At 35.1% G+C, this 22,766-nt stretch overlaps 2 protein-coding genes across 2 annotated transcripts; one reads left to right on the forward strand and one right to left on the reverse strand.

Moving 5' to 3' along the window:
- Window positions 1–408: 408 nt before the first annotated feature.
- Window positions 409–1,773, forward strand: LOC135073959 (coiled-coil domain-containing protein 12). The gene is made up of 3 exons (XM_063968229.1): window positions 409–744; window positions 857–977; window positions 1,455–1,773. The coding sequence occupies exons 1-3, from the start codon at window positions 599–601 to the stop codon at window positions 1,665–1,667; spliced, it is 480 nt and encodes a 159-aa protein (XP_063824299.1). The 5' UTR covers window positions 409–598; the 3' UTR covers window positions 1,668–1,773.
- A 64-nt stretch (window positions 1,774–1,837) lies between these two features.
- On the reverse strand, window positions 1,838–21,571 carry LOC135073953 (carbonic anhydrase 7-like). The gene is made up of 7 exons (XM_063968223.1): window positions 21,315–21,571; window positions 7,180–7,227; window positions 5,737–5,901; window positions 4,714–4,852; window positions 3,716–3,821; window positions 3,233–3,460; window positions 1,838–2,557 (listed from the first exon to the last, which is right to left on the reverse strand). The coding sequence occupies exons 1-7, from the start codon at window positions 21,358–21,360 to the stop codon at window positions 2,297–2,299; spliced, it is 993 nt and encodes a 330-aa protein (XP_063824293.1). The 5' UTR covers window positions 21,361–21,571; the 3' UTR covers window positions 1,838–2,296.
- Between the last annotated feature and the right edge of the window lie 1,195 nt (window positions 21,572–22,766).

A 22,766-nucleotide genomic window follows, 5' to 3' on the forward strand; every position in this document is an offset into this window, starting at 1 on the left:
AGCCTTGCGAGAAACAGCTTGTCGAAGATCAAAACAAAAGATTCTTGACTTTTTAAATTCTGTTGACTTTTCGATTAGAAGCACTAATTTTCTTTCTTTCTTTAATCGAATCATATTTCTACCGCACTATTTAAAAAAGATCTCTAATCTGTGGCATAGAGTTCTTCTCTATTATTCCGTTTTGAACTAAAATCGTTTATTGCCAATTTACCAATTGGTTTAAAAAGTTACTGACACGTAAAATAGAGGTATATTAAGTATAAAGTTATTAATATTTGACGCAATTTTAAATTTTAGTGGCACTTTACTGTCTTTTTCCTTCATAAAACGCTAGTATTACACGTCAAAACGCTATGAGGAAAAATAAGAACATGCTATTCGGACCAAGTGAGAACTGTCAGTTTGGCTTTGACTGTGTCAATGTCAGTCAGCGGCAGAGTTTGTTCGTGTGCGTCTGTTGATGATTCCGCAAGGACTGAGTTTTTCATAATATACTATAATCACTGCAAGATTTATTGAAATATCTATTTACTTGCATCAAATGAAGCCCATTTAACAGATTGATTCATCTATCGAACAGCTCCGTCACATAATTACTATGGTGATCATGGAAAACATTGAGAATGTTGGTTCATTGGAAGAGCAAGCTTTAAAACGTAAAGAAAGACTAAAAAATTTAAAGCGAAAAGCTCCTAGCAATGAAAATACAGGTTCTGAATCTACTGAAGTTGTAACTTTGCCCAAGTAAGTTTGAAAATGTTATTTCTAAACTCGAGACAGAATTACTTTAATTACTTAAATAAACTCTCTAGCAATGTTAATAAATGTGCTTTATTTTAATAAATTAATGTTACAGGCCTAAGTTTCGTAGCTATAAACCTCAAGATGAGTTGCTGCAGGAGGCCAAACTAGAAGAAGCTCAGCCCACACTTGTAGAAGATGAGGTTAAGGACCTGCTTGAAGCGGGAAAAGAAAAGGTAGTGTGTTATCAATTACCTAACTAAATAAAATTCTGTTCTATTCTAACCTAACCATTCTATCTATTTTTAAAAAGAATAGCTGCAAATTCCTAATTCATGTTGTACACAAATCTTAGTCTGGGATTTGGATGTCTATTTGATTATATTTCTATTCCAAGGTTATCTCCAGTCCATTATATGTTAGCTGTATCAATCAAGACAGTTGTATCACACATGCAACTGATAATACACTTTGCTATTAGACTAATAAGCTCTGTTTCTTTTACCATATTTTGTGAACTATGAATAAGTTATCCATTTCAGCCCCCATAGACAAGTTGCACTTTTTGATAGAATCAAAAATCAAATCTGTCAAAACTCCATACAAAAAAGGCCTTTGACTAGTTTTCAATTATAATGTGCACTCTGTCTTCACCCACTGAGATGTTTTATGTTCTATACATTCTTATGACATGAAATGATGTATCATTACAGGTTGTGCTGCAAGATTTAGATATATCCAGTTTAGCTCCTAGAAAACCAGATTGGGATCTCAAGAGGGACGTCTCTAAAAAGTTAGAGAAACTTGAAAGGAGAACACAGAAGGCAATAGCGGAGTTAATTTGGGAGAGGTTGAAGGAAGGGGGAGAAGACAACTTGGGGGCCATGGTCTCTATGACTGAGAATAGGCCCACAGACGATGATTGATATAGCATACAAGGTTTGGAGTTTGTTACATATTTTTATAAATAATTTGATCATATTTTCTATGTAAATGTAAGTAGGTGTAAGTAACAATAAAAAGAAATCACAAGTTATTGTTTAAATCTTTCCAATCAATCCTATTTTTTCGATGTTTTATCAATCAAATGCAGAAATTTTTATTATAACATTTAATATCACAGTATTTAACGTTTCAATTATATTATTACATAAATAAATGTCAGTCTGTATACAATATTATGTTTAAACACATTCGTCAGCATTACACCTTGCTGCTTCACAGTTAAGGTTAGTAAGTATGCCCACTATACATTTGGATAAAATTTTGGACAACTTAAAGTATTGCACTAGATATTTTTGTTACATTATCAAAAAACATCTATTTAGAAACGATTTTTAAGCAAACCTATATCTTTGTGCCAGCTGTCATGAAATAAAACAACAATGTGAATTTGTTAGCAGGCGCTTTCAAGAATACCTAGCATTAATTTGGTATAAATAAACAAAATGTGATAATAATTAATACGAATATTACAGTACATAATTGATTTGGCAAACTTAAAACAGCTCTTAGCCAAGGGTATCAAATATCATTAACTACAAAAGGGCAATCTTTATAAATAACATAGTAGAGCTAACGTAAGCATAAGTATACTTTCGCGTGGGATATTAGTAAAGGCGTTGTTGTGTCCGTGTTTTCGCCGCGACGGTTTAGAGGTGGTGGCGTCTTGGTCGTCGGGGTCGTCTAATTCGTTGTAGCTGAAGTAATTGTTATCGATGTTATAGAAAACCACCCGGTCGCCTATCGGTTGGATGGGCCTGAAGTTGTGCGTTATCTTGCCGTGGGTGGACTTCAGTTCCCTGAATGCTTCTATCTGTAAATTGAAACAGGCCGACCAATTAATATTATTGTATAAATCAATTTACGATCGTCATTGGATTATTGGTATCTGTTAATCATAGCTCAAAATACGGCTTTTCTAGGTTCTGAAATACCTACCAAGTCTTAACAGAAAAACATGATCGTCTGCAAAGTAGTAATTGATATCTAAATAAATACCTACAGTAACACCACACGATTGATTGAATCCTCAAGTTTCGAGATGTTTTATCTTCGTATTAAGTATCTTACGTGTAAACATTGGTCTACATACATAAGTAAGTTGCGAAGACACTTGTAAAGCAATATCGATGAGAACTCAATCACGAATGACCTCTAAATATTCCACAAAAAGCTATAGAGGACGAAGACCTAAACAACATCGTCGACCTTTTAGTTGAAGGCTTCTGAACTACAAATGATTCTAAAAACTAGCAAAGAATCTTCTAATCTGTGTAGGTAAATCCTTGTTGAAGAATGTTTAGGAATAAAGGTCATAGCACACTTATCAACACTGTATCGCCTTTCGCCGCGGGGCGAGGCGTTTACGTTACGGTGCAGATAAATGTGTTGCAGTATGAAGTTTCATACAAACAATAATGACTGCCTCGAGTTGATAACGGTTACGATCCGTTTCCGGGTTGATAAGTGTGCTTCGTCCTTTATTTACCTGATCATGGGCCAGTCTTATAGGTTGCTCGAAGTCCAGCCAGATGACCACTTCGGAACAAGGCGGCGTGGTCAGCGAGCCTCGGTACGTGAAGTACCTCCGCAGGTCGTAGGGCAGGATGTTCAGGAACGAGAAAGGATTGTTCATGATTACGGTAGTGTGCGGCTCCGTGACGTTTTCAAGGGCTGACGTGATCTCGTCATATGCCGGGTGTAGGTGTCGATCCAGCTGAAATTAGTAAAAAAAGTAATTAACGTAAATTGATAAAAGAATAATTTACATGTAAAGGTGGAATTCATGCGGGTGAAAATAGAGACATTAAAAATAAAATACTACTAACTCGTTAAGTTCTTGTGATAACTAACGACTGAATCTTACCGCAAGAAACCGCAGAGCTGTACAATTGCGGGCAAAATTATGATCCAAAGAAATCGGTGAAGATTTGTGGTTTTTCTGTTTGTTTTGTATAATAAGGAAAGTTACCTCATAAAAGAAAGCCAGCACTGTCAAGCCATCTGGGTGTAGAACAGCTTCCTTCATGTTATTGTACTCTTCTTTGAAGAACACCATGTGCAACTCCATTGGGAAACTAAAGCAAAAATGATAGTACGGTTAACACAACGTTAACTTTAAAGTAAGTATTAGGTGTTCTGTGGTCAATTAGTCACGTCTGTAATTTTCACATTAAAAATATTAACCACTAACTCGACAATAACGATCCAGTAAGTGCACTCAAGGATGTTTTTTGGCATCATAATGAATACGCTTGGGCGAGTAATTCGGGTGTTTGACCCATGGTTGAGGCATCAAGGAGATTTTTTGTTGCACGTACAGTGAAGTGCTAAGTTGCTTAATATATTTTTTTACCCGTGATAATAAAGGGCAAAATGTGACTTCTTTTGGTGCCGATGCCGCGATGGCTGTACCAGTTTATTTGGACTTTTTATGATCTGGTTACAAAAAAAACTATTGGTGTAACCAAGTCCTGTTCACCTTTGCTTTACCTGTTTGGAATGTCGTTCTAAACGAAAACTTAAAAAAAATGGTCATAAATAGATATCATACATCATAGGTACATTTTTTTTTAAAGTGTGTCTTGTGTCTAGGTGCTAGTTTACATAATTTTAAGTTTATTTAATATTACTACACACCTATTTTATTAGTGGTTTTCCAATGCCGAGTCATGAAAAAAAAGGATAGAGAAACCTTTATGTAAAACTAGCTGTACCCGCGACTTCGTACGCGTGAAACCCGTTTTTGCAACATTTTTCATTGTTGCTCTGCTCCTATTGATCGTAGCGTGATGTTGTATAGCCGATAGCCTTCCTCGATAAATGGGCTATCTAACACTGAAAGAATTTTTCAAATCGAACCAGTAGTTCCGGAGATTAGCGCGTTCAAGTAAACAAACAAACTCTTCAGCTTTATAATATTAGTAATAGATAAGGCCTAAGTTGTGCTATGCTCCTTTATGATCTTACCTTCTATGGTTGATCTTGTCTTCCGAGCCGAAGGTGTCGTTGTCTCCCCAGTGGAAGTGCATTTGGCTGAATATGTAGTCGCCTTCTAGCGGACCCCCGCGGACGCGAGGATGTGGCTCATTCTCCACCTCTATCAGCACTGGAGAAAGAGAAATCAGATGTCAGTTAGGTACAATTTTTTAAGATACTAGCGGTCCGCCACGACTTCGCCCGTGGTACATCATAGCCTATAGCACTCAAGAGATCGCGTACGTAACCAACAGTGAAAGAATTTTTAAAATCTGTCCAGTAGTTAATGAGATTAGCGCGTTCAAACAAACAACCTATTCAGCTTTATAATATCAGTATAGATATAGATTTCTTCCATAAGTCTAACCTTCTTACCCATTGTATTTAGTGCACATGTTTTAACCGCTATTAACAAAATATATTACTTCTTGTACAAAGATAAATGAGAGCACCATTTAAGTAACTTGATCTAAATACAGGTTATAGTTTCGCATTACAAAAACTATTAAAAAAAAACTCATTATGCTTGGCGAATATCGCGTAAGTCCTGCTGACAAAAAACTTTAAATCCGCATTCGTCACTTAATTTATTATGATTAGTAAAGATTATATTAATATCCTTTCGACGCGGAACAACTATAAAAGGCAGTATGTAGTAGGCATCATGTTTTTATAAAAGTGTTTTCCTATACGTACCTACTTAAAACACGAGCAAAAAAGTAAACATGAGTAAAAGTGCTTTATCACCTCTTCTTGAGGCGGATGCGGACTTAACATACCCTTTTCTTGAATAAGTAGGTATGGCTTGTCTTTAATTAAATTAAAAAAAGTTAAATATTATGATAAAAATCAACACAAACCGACTTCAATTTGCAATCACAGATAGGTTCTCTCAAAGGATAGAAGTGGATAGTTCGGTGCCAATATTACTGGGCTTATTTGTCAGAAAGATTGAAAAAAGAGACGATCATTTTCTATCGCGTTTACTACGGTGTTCAAAAAAGAACTACCAACCCGTATGTCCATTATTAGTGACATGCACTCCGTCGATAGAGTCATCGAAGCCGACGAAGACGATGTCGGGCAGCGTGACCTGCTTGACGCGGAGCACGTTGATGTTGATCGGGCTCTGGTGCTTGCCAGCGCACTCCCGGTAGCGCTCGCCCCAGTGGGTCGGACCTGGAAATATTTTGGAAAAGAAAATCGTAGAAAACCCGTAAAAAAGTAACCCTAAGTCTAGGCGCAGACCACCGATTTTGAGTTGTCCGAAAGTTTAATTTGTATGATGAATCGCCCAATACCAAATCGGTGTAATGTGCGCACTTCCATACATGCCGATACTGATTAACTGCCCGACTTAAACTATCGTCGATAAAAAATCGGTGGTTTGCGCCTAGGCTAAGTAAACTCCAATAAAAGACTTGAATGCTTATAACTCATGTACCTACTTTACAGTTATAATAAGTATGTAGAGTTAAGACGTTACTTCGGATGTTAGTCTGAACACATAGATCAACATTCTGGTATTTAATACCAAAAAGCCTTTGGTATGTTCTGCTATAATGGCTGACAATAGTGTCTGAGTTTCTTGCGCTGCTTCTTCTCAGCACTGGCCCATTTATTGTCCTGAAGCAGTGGTAGGGTTAATACTGGGACGTGTAAAAGTGCTTTTTTAAAGCCTACTTACAGAAATAAATGAGTTTTACCTTATTTTTTTAAATTGTATTCTGTAGCTGTACAATAAATTTAAAAAAAAAATGAAATAAAGGATTATCAAAAAGTTAATTTTGTAAACCTACATTATCTATTTCCGAGGTCTTTGTTTAATCACGTGGAATGAACTCTAGACATGTCGTGTCTCTTTAACTATTTATGTTAGTTACCTAAACGAATTACCTATGCCATGATGCACTTAAGACCGGTTTTAATTTAATTTATTGTAAACAAGTGCTAATTGAGCGTGATACCAATGAATATTTTGTCTATAATTTTCTAAATGAAAACCTACATACAGGTAGCGTATCTACTTCTCTGAAATGTAAATGGTGTTTAATTAGGCACTTACTGAATTTTCAGTAATCTATTTCAGTTAATTCTTTTTTTGCTTTGGCGTCATTGACGTAAAAGGTGAAGTCACGTTTATAAAAAACCATTGCATGGTGGATAATTTGTTTACCGAATCAATAACACACTGCATAATTTATAAGTTTGCATTAGGTGCCTATATAATAACCTTGAAAGCATTGATAATAGCTTAATTACCAGCACGTAAGTGCTTAATAAGTTTTTTAGATTTGTGTCAGATTGGTCGCACCTATAGATCTATTAATACTTCTAAAAAACACAACACAATCTAAATACTGATTACTTTCTGATTGAAACACTAGTCAAACAATGAGTTCAAGTTCAAACGTTAATTAAAAAAATAGTGTATTGAATAAACATGATGTACCTTACCTATAACTCCATCGTATCCAAAATCTTCGCCGCGCGTCAATTTTGGTGCTGAAATAAAAAAGAAACTGTTATAAAACGGCTCTAAAATTCATAATATTGTGTTAAATTGACATTTTTAGATGACTCTATTAAACTCTAATTACAACTACCTAATGTTAAACTAAATTACGTTTCGTATCATTAAATGTAGGTATTTAAAAAACCCTAATACCTAGGTAGAGATGTTAAAACACCTTACATGCAACGTAATGACCGTTATTATAATTAACCGAGTGCAATATTTTGCTGTGCTGTGAACATCCTTCCTACGATTTGAATAGGTATCCCTTTGTATTCAGTCTAGGCCGGAACATGGCTATTACACTATCAATGATCCACAATCCACATGGAAATAGGCATTGTATGTACTTGAATAACTCGTCCGTTACACGGTTTCCGCATACAATTTCCATAAGCACATCAACCAAGAAATTGTATAAATCAATGAGATTTAAATGCTCTTAATCGGTAATAATGTTTTCCGAAGCCTTGCGTCGGACCTTACTCTTTAGTTCCACTTAGCTAAGTTAACAAGCATAATAATAAATTAATTACATCGTGAGATCTTTGAATCGCCTACTGGCTGCGTGATCTCACATTTTCATACGCATATCTGGAAACAATAACCGTGACACCGCGTTAATATTTATAATCAACTTGTTTTTAACTCTATATGGAGAAACATAAAATACTTATAACATAAATTGGGTAAATGCTTTTAAAAGTCTGTTACAATAACATATCTCTTGCAAAATTGCAATAAAATATTGATCATTATTACTACGTCTTGAAATCATAAAAAGTTTTACCTTCGTAGCACAAAAGTTTTCACCTTGCGTTTTTGACTGGAGGCCTTTTATGTCTTATTGATAGCAGTTAAATGTTTTTCGGTACCTACTAACTAATATTATCTTCTGTATCTACAGTGTACCTATACTACAGTAAAAGCTATCTAAGTTATATTCTTTACAAAATAAACAAAAAAGGGTAAATGGTAGGTACCATTACGTGATAACTTTTAAAGGCCAAATGAAAACATTTGGTAAAACCTAAGTTTCATTCTGTTAGGCCCAGAACAGACGGTGAAACGCAACTGCAACGAAACTGCAACTTTGTGATGATTCTGATGAATGAAACTGAAAGTTTCAAACTGGTCACGTCATGTGTGGTCTATCAACTAGTCTCAACGGACGCTATAGCAGAAACTTAGATGCAACTCAAAAGTAACTAGCAGTTGCAGTTTCGTTGCAGTTGCGTTTCACCGTCTGTTCTGGGCCTTAGAAGTTACAAACCAAGTTACAAGTTCGAAACCGTCTATTTTGTTTGTTCTATTTTTAGATTTAGGTATTTAATCATCTAAAATATTTTAATTTACATTTTTTTTTGTAAGTAGTTATACTGTTATACATTATGAACTTAATCTATTTTATCTTATAACCTTACGCGGACAAAACCACCACGTGATTGTGAGGACCACACTCACGATCAATCACCAATGGTTACGCAAGTGCAGAAAAAAGCGGACGTGAACATTGTCGCGATCGATCGATTGTAACAATAGGACAGCAAAAAAATAATACTCTACAGTTTATTTACTTTACTAATTATTTTTTCACCATAATCATAATTTTCACGGCTATTCGTGTACCGTAAAATGCGGCCGCTTGCAGCCGTGCAGGCAGACTGGACCGTAACGGTCGCTGACGCGTGTCAAGTTCATTGATAAAAATAAATCGATTTAAATTCACAGCCTAATAATAGTTTTTTGTTCTCTATTCCAACTCCAATCGATCTGAGTGGCAATGCAGCTATTGTCTCATTAAAATGCTTTGCATTTGCTCTACTATGATAGAGTATGTTGGTAAAACCTTGGACAGGAATATTCAAATGACTCGTAATTGCTTTCATTCATGGCGGTTGCAATTAAAGACCTACCACAATGTTATATTTTTACAGGAATTATAATAAACATTCTAGGATATAGGTACCTGCCACTCTAGTACCAGCACACATTAATAGTGTATTAATCCTACATTAAAGCTGATATAATTTAAAGCTGTGCATTGATTCAGATTGTAGAAGATTACAGGCGAAGTGAGGCATATAAATGTGAGGGTTTTGGTGTCATTTTGTATTGAATTAGAAATGAAGACGGATCGCGCATCGCGTGACACACGTGTACATACTGCTTATAGTGTGCCTACCCGCCGATTTATAATTCATGGCGAACTTGCAGCGATTGATAGCCCGTTTTGCAGTGACACACTGTCACACAACACGACTGCATGGTTTATTAGGCAAATATTTATAAACATACAACTTTATTTCCTAGAGCGATAGTGCCTATTGTACATCTTGGCTAATGAGGATGTTACGATAAAGCTTGCTACTCGCAAATTATTGTACCTTGGTCTATCTTTTATACCAGCCATTGATTTTTTTTATTTTAATTAACGATCTACTTAATTTATCATGTTACGTTATTTTTGTTACCTACTACGAGTATGTATATAATTTCATTAATATAAACTTATTGTATGAAATTCATAAAATATAAACTTATTGTAGGTAACAATGCAGTTATATTAACCAATCGACTCCTTCTGCGTATTGAAAGCCTCATTAAAGGCTAAGGTCAATTCGATTCTGTCCCTAACCGAAGCTCGAAAGAACTTGAATTAGCGAACGCTTCACGCTGACGTTAGTCAGCACATTGTTTGGGCGACAATTAGTTAAGAACAATTCGTGGAGCCTTCGGAAGCATTTCACAGTTAAATACTTATCGCCCAAAATACCTTTAACCCATGTCGGTCATGTCCGGCAATATTCCCTTGATCGGTTTAGCCCAAAGACAATGACATAGACAATGATCGGCATTGTATGGATAATGGCGGTGGAAATGTCCCGCCGTCCATGGAGAAAGTAACGACCTATTCAAACACTATTCCAAGAAAGTAAACCATGCGGCCTGAATTATTGATGGAAATGTCTTATTTTCTATGATGAGCTATTTATTCGTGCACGCCCCTCAACCCTTGGTAATTGTACGTCAGTTAAACCAACGTGTATTAAGTTCATCATTATGGATTTCACAAATGCTTAAACACCAGAAAGTCACTCCTTTCAGTTCAATTCATAATCATAACATGTAAGTAAGCTTCATTAAATGAAGGTAATGTCTGTTTCGAGTCCCAAACTAACCGACTCTATATACATAGAGACAAAAATTCTAAAAGTTAGGTATACTCGTATTTTGTGCTCCATGGGTCCCAAATAAGATCATTTATTTCTCCTTTTCAGTTAATATTCAGAATCATACTTTCTAGTTTATTTTAACTGGTATGTAAATATTGAAGATTTGGTTTGTCATCATCGTCACGCATCGATCAATAAATAATTCTAATGTTCATTTTATTCGCGACCGCACCATGTATAATTTTATAGGTACTCGCATTAATATTCTAATTGCTTAACATCTGATTATGAATGATTGATGTTGTTTTGTATTAGTTGCTATTTCAAACTGAATTATATGTAATAAAATAAACATGCCAATATAATAAAACGTCACCAATACAAGTTTTATTAAACTTTACTAGTCACATTTGGGTTAACATTACATAACCGTATTCTAGGATAAACTTTATACTGCGACAATAATCTAGTCGATCCTTGTATCAGATAAAGTAATTCTAAGACTAACAATTTTAGAACTGATCGTGAGCGCACCGCTTGTTGACCGAAGTCCCGTTACCCGATGCACCTCGTTGCCTGATGTGAATTTAATTAGTTTCACATGCCTACGTAAACCCCATGACAATGTAAAATTCAGCTGGGAATACATCTGATGATGGTGCCGGAAACTAATCATAGTGTCTCAGTGCTCACAAAAAACTATTATTTTGTGTTATCAAATTAGAAGTTTTTGGTAGGTACTCATTGTTCACAACGTGCAATGAAAAACGTAACGACTTAGAGGCAATTTTAGAGAGGCTTGCGAATTTTGTCGCAGCTATCAGATTAATTCATCACGGATACAATAAAATATTCTAGATCTTTCTACAGTTTCAGTTTTCGAATAAAAGTAGAGTTCACGTTTCACGATTTAATTCAGTGAATTAATTAGTACCGCTCGTGAATCTCTAGAAGCTTCTCTGGAAACGTTTTATTTGTTAAAGAATTTAATAAAATTTCGTAACAGGCATCCTTTCGTCGTTACTTTCTTTCCATTAGTTATGAAGGTGACTTTACTAAATCACATTCTTTGTTACAAAACTTTATTGTAAGCAGTCTACTTACTCGTAGTAGATTTTAGAACAGATAATATGACATTGCTTTACTCGTTCAGCGCACGCGATATGGTTAACTGGTACCGAACAGTTTATTGAGCATTTTAAGTAATAAAAAGCTTGTTATGGTGCATTACGGTTTTACTGTTTCCTACCTCATTTGTCCTAGGCAAGTACTTGTTTATGGATAATTAATAAACAGACACATCACAGAACATAGAAATTGTGATATAAAAACCTCTGTTCTGTTCTGTGCTTATTACCTTCGGATGAAATTGTTAAATTATCTAATTGAGAAACTTACTATTATGGTACCTAATCAGATCATTTAGTACTGAAGAGTATTCTCCTGAAAGTTGAATTACATGAAACCTTTGAAAGTAGGTCTGATCTGATCGTGTGATAAGAAAAATGGTCCCATATTTCACTCGTCGATGGAGTCATCATCAGACGCATACACGATAAGAAAAGAGAAGCTAAGCATAAGGACCTTAAGACGACCTTATCGAAGATTTGTCTTGAAAAATGAATACTTAAAAGTATTAAGTAGGTATGTTTCAAAAGTTTGCGGCGATTTTCGCGCACATTTATCTTATTGCCACATAAGTTGACCGTACATGGTCGGATTACCTTTTCCGGAACCATAAAAATGCTCCGTAAAGACTACTCCAAAGGCCTGTAAGGTCAAGATCAGCAGGCAAAGACCTTTTAATATAACACTATTTAAGTTTGTACAATTGCGAAGTCCGTACGTCGCGCGGGAACCTGGGTCGCATACAAATTAATGTGCACTCCTTTGAACGGATTACGCAGTTTCTGACGCTGAGAATGAAAGCTTGTGTTTACAGAACTAATGTGTTAATTATGTAATATACTTACTTCCTATGTTTGGAAAGTTTTGCTATAATACCAAACCGGTTTGAATGAACACTACACTTTCTCGCCGTCATTTCTCCTGTCTCGGTCCATTTTGTGAAAGATCAGGATGTTTAAACAATTCTTTAGTGTTGTTTCATGATTTTCTTTGTGTGAATTTGTGTCATGCGACTAGGTAATGTAGTGCCATGAATGATAAATCACTGTTCCACATGCCTAGATACGGAGCGATGAGCATGTGCTGTATTCACGGATCGTTGGAGTGTAATCAAATTGGTCGTAATGCCTCTTAACAACCTGTACCTATAACAGGTATGCACAGCTTAGCAAAAATTTTCTCTATATCCTGCGAAAATTCTCAGCATAAGCTCGTGTTGATTGCTAATTAATGCAAACATAATAATTAATTCATACGCCTCAGTGATCCTATGTATGATCTTTACTCTATACGCCTAGTGATGCACATCATCATCATCAGTCATCCTTCATCATTCATTGTCCACTGTTGAACATAGGCCTCCACCAATGATTTCCACAATGGCCGGTTGGTGGCGGCTTGCATCCAGCGCCTTCCCGCTACCTTTATGAGGTCGTCGGTCCACCTGTAGTCGGTTTAGTGATGCACAATTTCACATTATTACCTTCAATGGACACCTGGGTTATAAAGCACAAACTTTATCTACTCTTCACATAATTTTATTTAATGGAGGCACGGTAGGTAGGTAGGTATTTTTCTGTGTCAACATGAAATATGCGACCGGGTGGAGATCGAATTAAAATAATTTGCTCTGACTTATTGTTGCGCGTGCACATTGTTGTACTATAAAACATGTTCTAAGTACCTATCCATTCATGGGATGCTTTACCTTACTTTACTACTGTTTTATTGAAACATTTTTGTTATCCTAATTTACCTATACATGCATAAATAGAATGTATAAAAGCATCATCGGCAGGTACTTTAACAACTTGATCTCGATGGATTCTATTTCGATTGCTCTAGAACTATTGTGGTTTTATCACCTTCATTACATCCGTTAGATTGTTTCAAGCTACATACCTAGAACATATTTTGAATAAATAAGTAAAGTAATTGTTGTAGGTACCACCGGTATAGAGATAATTAAGTATGTTGAAACTGCATGTATTTATTACAAACGAATAATTAAGACACGAGTCGGTGATTAAGTATAAGTATGTACCTAGATACATAGCAGATTTATCCACCGTCTACTACACAACAAACTAACTAATTTTGAACGATTTAGGTCTCATGTGTGTGACCTCCCTAAATCATGGAAGGTATTCCTAAATTGCTCTATAAATCAATTCTAAAGACTTGTAATTGTTTAAATGTAGATTTACACGTACAGATTTGATGTACGCTTGGTTCAAGTCCAAATGCCATAAATTCTTTTTATGGTCGATGCAACTGAAGTGCAGCCAACTTTCGGTTTAATTATAACATATAAATAAACATTATACAATAAAGCACGCTTTGGTTGCATCAACAGATCATTTCATTAAGCTATTCAATCACAAAAGATGGCTCAGCTTTAGAGAAATCGTGTCGCTTTATTAAACATGCAGGTGCTTTGGCTAGGTTCTATATTTCAAATAGTAAGTTGCTATGTCGCAATGTTTAGCTGGATTTATGTTTAGTGGAGAGACACTATATAAGTATTATCACGAAGATGGAAATTGCATTGCAAAGATGTTAATTTTGGCCTTTATCGCAATGTATCCCACTTTCTCGTCGCTGTGATCTGTAAAAGGATAATTACAAACAAAATGACCCGCCAGAGATTCTCCAAGAGGGTTATTGCCTCAGCGGCCGCCTACTTCACGAAATTGTGGTCGTGGTGCGCGTGCGGTGATGCAATAAATGACCACACTCAATGTGTGAAAATTCCGTAGAGTCCGTGAAACAAAATTAATATCTCCTCTCGTTATGGTTCGTTGCGAGTATGGGATCTGAACTTCTGAAGTTATGGAACTTAACCCATCTATTTACAGAATGAAAATTGTTTTTTATTAACGTTTAGGTTGGTAGCCTATTAAAACCAACTAACAAGGCTATAATTTTCCATATTTCTTTGAATGGTGAAAGAAAAACAAATCACTACGTACCTACTCGTAGTTTAAGGAACTACTGACTTGGAAAATAGGTGATTTCAGTAAAATATTGAACAGTAACAGCTGCGAATTCTCATTGGTCCTACTTTACCGAGGTATAATTTCCTTAGTTGTTTTGCTACTGACTTTAACCACATCTTACTGCGTTTGAAACGTGTTAGGCTGAGTTGCACCACCTAACTTAGCAACAAACGTCAAAAATCTGTCAAATTCTATACAAAAAACACCGGTTACTGTTAAAGTCGCGTCAAACTTAGGTGGTACAACCTTACTTTAACTTTGACAAACGTCAAAAATCTGTCAAACTCCATACAAAAAGCACCGGTCATTGTTATTTTTACGGTTAAAAAAGGTGGTGCAACTCAGCCTTAGTAGGTATTTTATTTAACATAAAAAAAAAAAAAAAACCGACTCCAAAAAACCTACACTAAAACGTAGAAAAATAATTACTAATTACCTACTTATTTATTAGGACGAATTATTAATATTTATGTAGGTATACCATGATTGATACTTCTGGAGTCGGTGCCAAGATTATGAAACATGTAAAGTTTGCCTGCACCGACTCCAAAAGTATCAATCATGGTATACCTACATAAATATTAATAATTCGTCCTAATAAATAAGTAGGTAATTAGTAATTATTTTTCTACGTTTTAGTGTAGGTTTTTTGGAGTCGGTTTTATTTTTTTTTATAAAATTTTACTTATTTCTTGCTTTTTAGTTAACTAATTATTACCTTGATGTTACCACTGAAGGTAGGCAGTACACTGAGACCAAAAAAAATTGGTTCATAATCGGCGGAGATATTGCGTATAAAAAAGTTCATCCCCAATTTTCCACCCTTGGGGGTGAAATATTTTCTTCAAATTCGCATGAAACCACCCTTTTGATAATACCTATTCAACAAAAAAATAATCGTTCAAATTGGTTTATAATCGGCGGAGATATTGCGTATAAAAAAGTTCATCCCCAATTTTCCACCCTTGGGGGTTGTTTTTTTTATTATTAAATTTAAATGGGACCACCCTTGAGGTATTACCTATACGCCGAAAAAAGATTTGTTCAAATCGGTTCATAATTGGCGGAGGTATCGCGTAACAAACATAGAAAAAAAAAAAAAAAAAACATACGGGTCGAATTGAGAACCTCCTCCTTTTTTGAAGTCGGTTGAAAACGATTCACAACTTCTGTGTGTCAACTTATCTTTGCTGACTGAAAAAGTCGAAACTGGCAAAAAATTTAAATTACTTACGAGGAATACAAACAATTGAAACCGATAAAAGAATAGCAAGAAAAGAAACCATTAGATGAATGCCGTAAGAAGCCGCAATTTTCCAATTAAAGTAGGTAGCTACATCACCTAAGTCGCGGACTAAGCAAGCTTAACACGATTGCTTTTGTTTTTGTTAAACTCGCCCCCTGAAGCACAAAGTCATTACTTAGTCTGAGAAAATCAAGTCGAATTCAAACACTCAATGTTTATGACGTATGTCCCACCACCTTAATTAGAACCCAGAACCTCCGGAGTTAAGAGTTTCGCGCTATTGCTACTGAATCTCCGCGAGCTTTAACTGCTTGCCATTTTACTAATATAAGAGATCTCGTAAAAGGCTACTAAAGGAATATGCGAGTATCAGACATCATAACCCGTATAGAAAAGTGTTGGCCAAATTCTCCATTTGTCTCTGGTACCTAGATAGGTATATTATAGAGGCTCGTGCTCCTGCAGTGGGGGTTAAACAACCTCAAGATAATGTGATAATGATAGTAGATTGTGAAACTATACTAAGCTGGTGTGTATGTGTAAGTAAGTCAAGGCTAGTTTTCAAAGGGGGATAGGGTAGTAACAAACTGCTGACAAACTGGTACGTATTAATTGAGGCTATAATACTATTGCGGCACATGCTTTTGTGAGTAAATAAAGCACCGCTAACATGAAAAAGACCCTGTAATATGCTGTTATGATTTATATTTCCGAAGTATCGGTATGTAAAATTTGACTGTATCGAATAGGTGTTTGCTCATTTAAATTTCACGGATCATTAGTGCACCTCGCCGTATTCTCTGAATAAGTATTTAAATGTGATAATTGATGGAACAAAACGTGAAGAACCTCTGGAGTATTTTAGCATAGTTTTTACTTTGTTTAACATGTAAGTATTTTGCTCTCCACTTATGGTTTTTGATATTATGAAAGATACATAAATAGAGATATCAATTAGTCAAACTACGTTAAAATTGTACTTGAAAGATTTATTAAAAACTATTAACGTAAGTATGATGCAAACGTTGAGATTTAAAAAGATCACGGTAGATTTCATACTTGATTTATTGTGTAAAAAAGCTCAAAATTAAAATTCCTATGTGATTATTCGGATTACATAGATAAGTATCTAATATGGTTATCATTATTATTATAATAAGCAATAAAGTTACCTTGCGGAAATTTGCGAAGGTATATATATACTTACACGTTCAAGAATAATTACTTATGACCTATTGTTTTATTTGTAACTGAAATCCTGGGAACAATTGTTTTTTGGATTACATAGCTGATAGTATCATAACAACATAAATTGCAAGAAACAGTACGTTATATGTACGGCGTATTAACGCATTCCATGAATGCAAGCCTAAGCATATTTTTAGATAACGTAATTATTTGTTTCAGCCTTATGTAGCGCCCATTTTATATTAGAGACAAAAATACGAGTATGACCAGCGACTCTACAAAAAATATTTAACCTTAGTTTCTAATAGAAACTTTAAACTATGCAATGCAATTTTTTACTTGTAGGTAGGCAGTGTTTTCGCAAACATAAGAAGCAATAACGCAACGTTTGGAAAAAATTAGAGCAATCGTTGCGTTTTATCAATAGTTCCTAAAGTTACATTTTCTTATTATGATGTTTATGTATTAAAGACACATATTTACAATTATTTATTTTTGTACTAAGAGCTCTCTTGCTGAAGCAACGTTCAGGTAGGTACATACATAGGAAATACCTACTCGGAAAGTAACTTTATACATATTGTTTACAAGGCTGAAAATAGAGATAATGTAGGTTACTTTTACAAGAGGTACTTCCTTTATCTATCTACTTATACTCAATCATAGATATTACCAACCATCATAATAATTCTCTACATTTTCTAGAATAGAGTACGTAATAATACTCAAGTGAAATTAGTGCCCTAACGCTTGCAGATTCTCGAGTAGGTCTCTTCACACGTTCTAGTTCAAGCAATTATAACGAAATCCACTTCATGTAGGTACTTTTATTATGGCGCAATTACAGAATAGTAATACAGGAAATGATAAGCTAACGTGATACTTTAGTAGGGGAGAGGGGGGCATAGTGGAAGGGGTGGGCAAAGCGAAAAATTTGATTTTACCAACACTCTTTCACCCAACGGCACTCGTGCTTCACGTAAGCCAAGCACAGGGCCGACCAAGGTCATTGACCAAAATCAGTCCGGCTAGCGCCACCGAGCAGGCTACATGACTGCGCTATGTAGATCGAGGGAGTTTCTTACGAAATTCAAGGATTTTGGAGACTGGATATTATTGTGAAAAGTGAGTAGTGATGGTATTTTTATTATTTAAATCTAATATCTGTTTATCATAGATTCCTTTGACATTTTGTAGATTAAACAAATTTTAATACTTTCTTAGTTATCAATTGAAAACTGTAAATAATATCAAAAAGGCAAAGTGGAAAAAATTACAAGGGGGCAAAGTGGAATGATTCCCACATAGAAATATTTAATTTGTTTTTTCAGATGGTTCATAATTATTACAAAAGTAAAACGAACCAAGGCTCATGGACAGAAGATCAAATGAGAAGAGCGATGGAGGAAGCGAGTCTTACTACGATTAGTTCGGCATCAAAAAATATGGTATCCTAATTGGAACTCTTCATTGTCATTTGAAATCTGGTGATGCATCGAAGAAGATTGATAGGTTTCGTCCAGTATTTTTCAAAAAAACTGGAGCAAAAAATATATGATCTTGCAGTAGTAAGGGACAAGGTTTTTTATGGCTTAAAACAGTTCCTAATTACCAAATAAGTTGTTTATGTTATTTCATTTAATTGACCTCATTAGCAAAATGCTCAAATAGAGTAGATAAACGCTTAATAAGTGCCTTTTTCACTTTGCCCAAAGTGCAATTCCACTTTACCCTTGTGATAAGGGCAAAGCGGAAAATTATATACTATAAAAAAAAGTTATTTTATGTCAAAATAGTTAATAATTCGTAAATTTTTTTTAGAGTTATCTATAATTCAATACTTGTAGTATCATTTCGATTAAAACTAGTCTTCGTAACTTATCTGGTTCTTTTTATTTTTTCGATTGAAGTTAAGTACTCCACTATGCCCCCCCTTCCCCTATAGAGGTAGACAAAAAGCATTGAAGTATTGCCTAAGTACTTAGATTAATAAAACCTAAGTAGGTATAAATAAAGAATTTTAAATAGAACAATTAAAGTACTTACATGGGTACACACACATCTTTCAGACAATCTTGTCTTGAAGATGCTCGTTTAGTCCCGTATTTTGAAATACGAGTAGCACACACGAATGAACAATATTTATAAAGATTTTGATCTTCGATTACCTAATAATAGGCCTAATAAATAGAATTTACGCCGTGTCCCCGACTCCGCGTCTGGGTGTGCTGGGAGATGTCGAAAGGTATATTCCATATTTGCTGATTTTTACACCATCTTAGAAACAAAGCTTACATTTAAATATGAATAAATCTGATGCTTGATTAAGGTTTTTGTTAGTGTAGGAAGAAACTACTTAGTTATATGGGATTTAACATATTTACACTGAAATTGAATTTAATGCATCAAAGTAATGACGTATCCATTTCTTGGTAAAGTAAGTAAGTAGGTAAATATTTTTCAAAAAATATATTATAATTATTTCCATTCACCCACATAATTGTGTTTAGATACGTCAGCAACACGTCATTATGTCCATCAGGAAAATTAAAATATAATATCACGCCGTCACGTGTTCATAATCCTTTATTACTGGATAATAATAAGACCCGAAATTGTGTACAAATATTTTTGTACATAACAATCGATGTAAACATAGTGAATAGGTTCATAACTTACGTCGTGAAATGTTAGGCAAATCTATAGACATCGTATTATTTAACCTGCGTCAGGAAGCACTGAACACTTATTTATTGAGGTTCTAAAGAAAATTAATATTTTAAGAAAAGAAAATATTTTCTACATTGACCTCACCGGGAATTAGGGCTTCTCGCGCTCAAGGCGGTTCACTGCGCCCGCGCACCGCTGACACAGCATGCGGCGTTAAAATACTACGTCAATATGGACCGTTAAATTTGATAAGTGCAATATTTACTGTGAATAACATTGAAAATATCGTAAAAAATCACACGCTCCATAAATTTTTCAATTGCGACATTGCACCTTTATCTACTTACCTACTACAGGATAATTCGTGTGAAACACAAAAAGTTCACTTTGCTTCGATTGAGTTCTTATTGCACATTCGCGAGTTTAGGGCAGCCTATACACAGGATGTCCCAAAAACAATGGAAAACCTTTAGCTATCGATAGGCTTAATATAAGCTCCACGATTTCCAATTTTAAAAGATGGATAGGGGTGACATGTTCAGAGCTGTCATTGCATAATATGTAGGTACGTGCTTGAAGTCCTTTTGTATTACACTTACTTACTTCTACATTACTTCTGAAAATTCTGAGTAGTTTTAAGTGAGTAAAGTATTAGGTATGTCAGTTATCAGTACAGTTAAACTTGCTGCACCATTTCAATGAACACTTAATTTGTCATACAGGTATGTACTCACATGAATCAATTACAAATCGGAAATAATAAAGTTTTTAAAGTTAAACGACAAAAATAATATTCCAAGTAGGTAATGTTACCTAGTTTTTGAATGCGTAATTTCGCTTAATATGCCAGGGTTCTATGTGTTTCATTTAAGTATAGGCTAGATAGTGATTCGGCATTCGTACTAGCGTTATAATATGTAGAGTTCTTCAGAGGTGGAGTGAAATGGGGGTTCTAATTTAAAGTCTATGCAAACTAGTAGCATAGCTAAGCTACTAGTCTACGCTGATCTGCCCCAGATATTGTCCCACTGTATAGTGATAGATTTATGGTCCCATTCGGTTGATGAACTGCTCGAAAATTGGACTTCCTTAATCCGTTTGATTCGAGCCATCCGTGGGGCGAGCCTTATGTCCGGATATCAACAGTTCAAAATACTGGATGACTACAATGATACCTTTTAAACAATGCTACTTATTACAAATTTTATCAAGTTCCTTAATCAAGGTTCCTAATTTCAAGGTTTTAAAAAGTTCTACTTAGATTTTTATTAAGTTTTAAAATATAAGAGAGAGGTAAGACTTGGGTGCATTATACCTAAGTATCAATATCAATCAACCCTTACAAAGCCAGAGCTTTCAAGTTATGGATACTTAGGTAATCGTGCACTTAATGCACCTTATTATTATATTATGATCTACTAACGCTTTTATTAATTCATTGAGTCCTAGGAGTTTAATTACCTACTGCACGTAATAGGATAATTTCTGTCAATACTATAATTATGAGAGAACGTGTATGAAAAAGTCATTATCTTCATTTCAGTTATTTCTAAGATTAATAAAAACTATACCATGTGTTCTGCTTATTTAAATACTAGCTCTTTGAACGCCCTCGTCAAGTCGTCTTAATTTATTACCTAATAATTTTTTTGAAAAAGTCAATGATATACCTTGCAAAAGCGCGAGCCCAAAAAGCGAAGAAATTATTATTTGCATCACGATCACTAAAGTTTGCCTCACTCGCGTCAGCCGCACTTTTATTTACACAATAAAGTTCTGTCGAAGAGCTGTAGTCCACTGAAACATTACATTTTATGTAATGAACTTACGAAAGCAAATCGTACATTTCAAGGGTTGGAGTGTCGCGTACGCGGCGGCATCCAAGAGACAACTGTACGCGCCCGGCGCTTGGACTCGTTTATAAGTTATGACGTCCCCAGCCTATAATGAAAGGACGTCAGCTGTTTTCGGTGTTAAGTTTTCCGGACTATCAAATGTGCTATACGGCATTGCTCCGTATTGAGGGCTCTAGAAAGTGATGTCGTCACAAGTCACCTTCCTTCGTCGTAGCTGTTTTTGGAATCACGTGTTCCGAGGATAAGTAACGTCACAAATTACTTAATAATACCAAATATTTCTACACAGAGAGATCATCTCAGCACATTTAAGTACTTACCTAGTTGCTGACAAATTGCTCTTGCTCATGTAATATCACACTACACAGCACCACAAATACGTGTGAATCGAACCCAGACCCTCTCCCCCTTATTAAAAAAAGTGAAACTCTACTTGAACTCTATTAAGGCCTGGTTGCACCATATTATTTTAACTTTGACAAACGTCAAAAATCTGACAAATTCCATACGGTTATCGTTATAGTTACGGTCAAAGTAAGGTGGTGCAACTCAGCCTTAGTATTGAAATGTCATTTTAAATCAGTGTTATCCCGGGTTTAACTTTTTGCCCTCTTGTGTCGAGATTATTTTCACTCTTATCATTGGAACAAGTTGTATTCTGTTTAGGTGACAGTGAAGGTTTTGGGGATTTCAGAATCCCGTAATGATTTATGCACTACTACAATATAATTATATTTCTTACTACTCATACCAAATGTTCTTGTTATGTATGTGTAGTGTATGTTGTATGTTCGTTTTTTTAGGAATAGCCTTTCCGGGAAATTTTTGTGGATTTTTAAAGTGGGTTCTGATTCTTCAAAAACAGAAAATAATATGAAATCGTATCTAATAAAATAGGAGTTTAGATCGAGCGAGTGGCTACAGACCGTGCGTTAGACGCTAATCTTAGTTTAACGTTAACCTTCACTATTAAAAAAAAAAATACAACTAAAAAGAGGAAATCAAACACTTCAATATGGACTTCACACATTTATTGTATTTTTGTCTAATAAAAATACTATATCATATAACTATCGTAAGAGGATATCTACAGCAATTGACAGTCTTGCTGGTTGTACACACTCACCAGAGCACAATATAATAAACTCCCATAATGCTTTAGTGCACTTTTAAGGATTTTTCACTAAAAGGACTATATTATTAACCTTAATTTACAGCCCTATCACATCTATTTTTATTTAGTTTTGAAGAAAAAATCTACACTTC

The sequence above is a fragment of the Ostrinia nubilalis genome, chromosome 8 (assembly GCF_963855985.1).
Source record: "Ostrinia nubilalis chromosome 8, ilOstNubi1.1, whole genome shotgun sequence".
Lineage (NCBI taxonomy): Eukaryota > Metazoa > Arthropoda > Insecta > Lepidoptera > Crambidae > Ostrinia > Ostrinia nubilalis.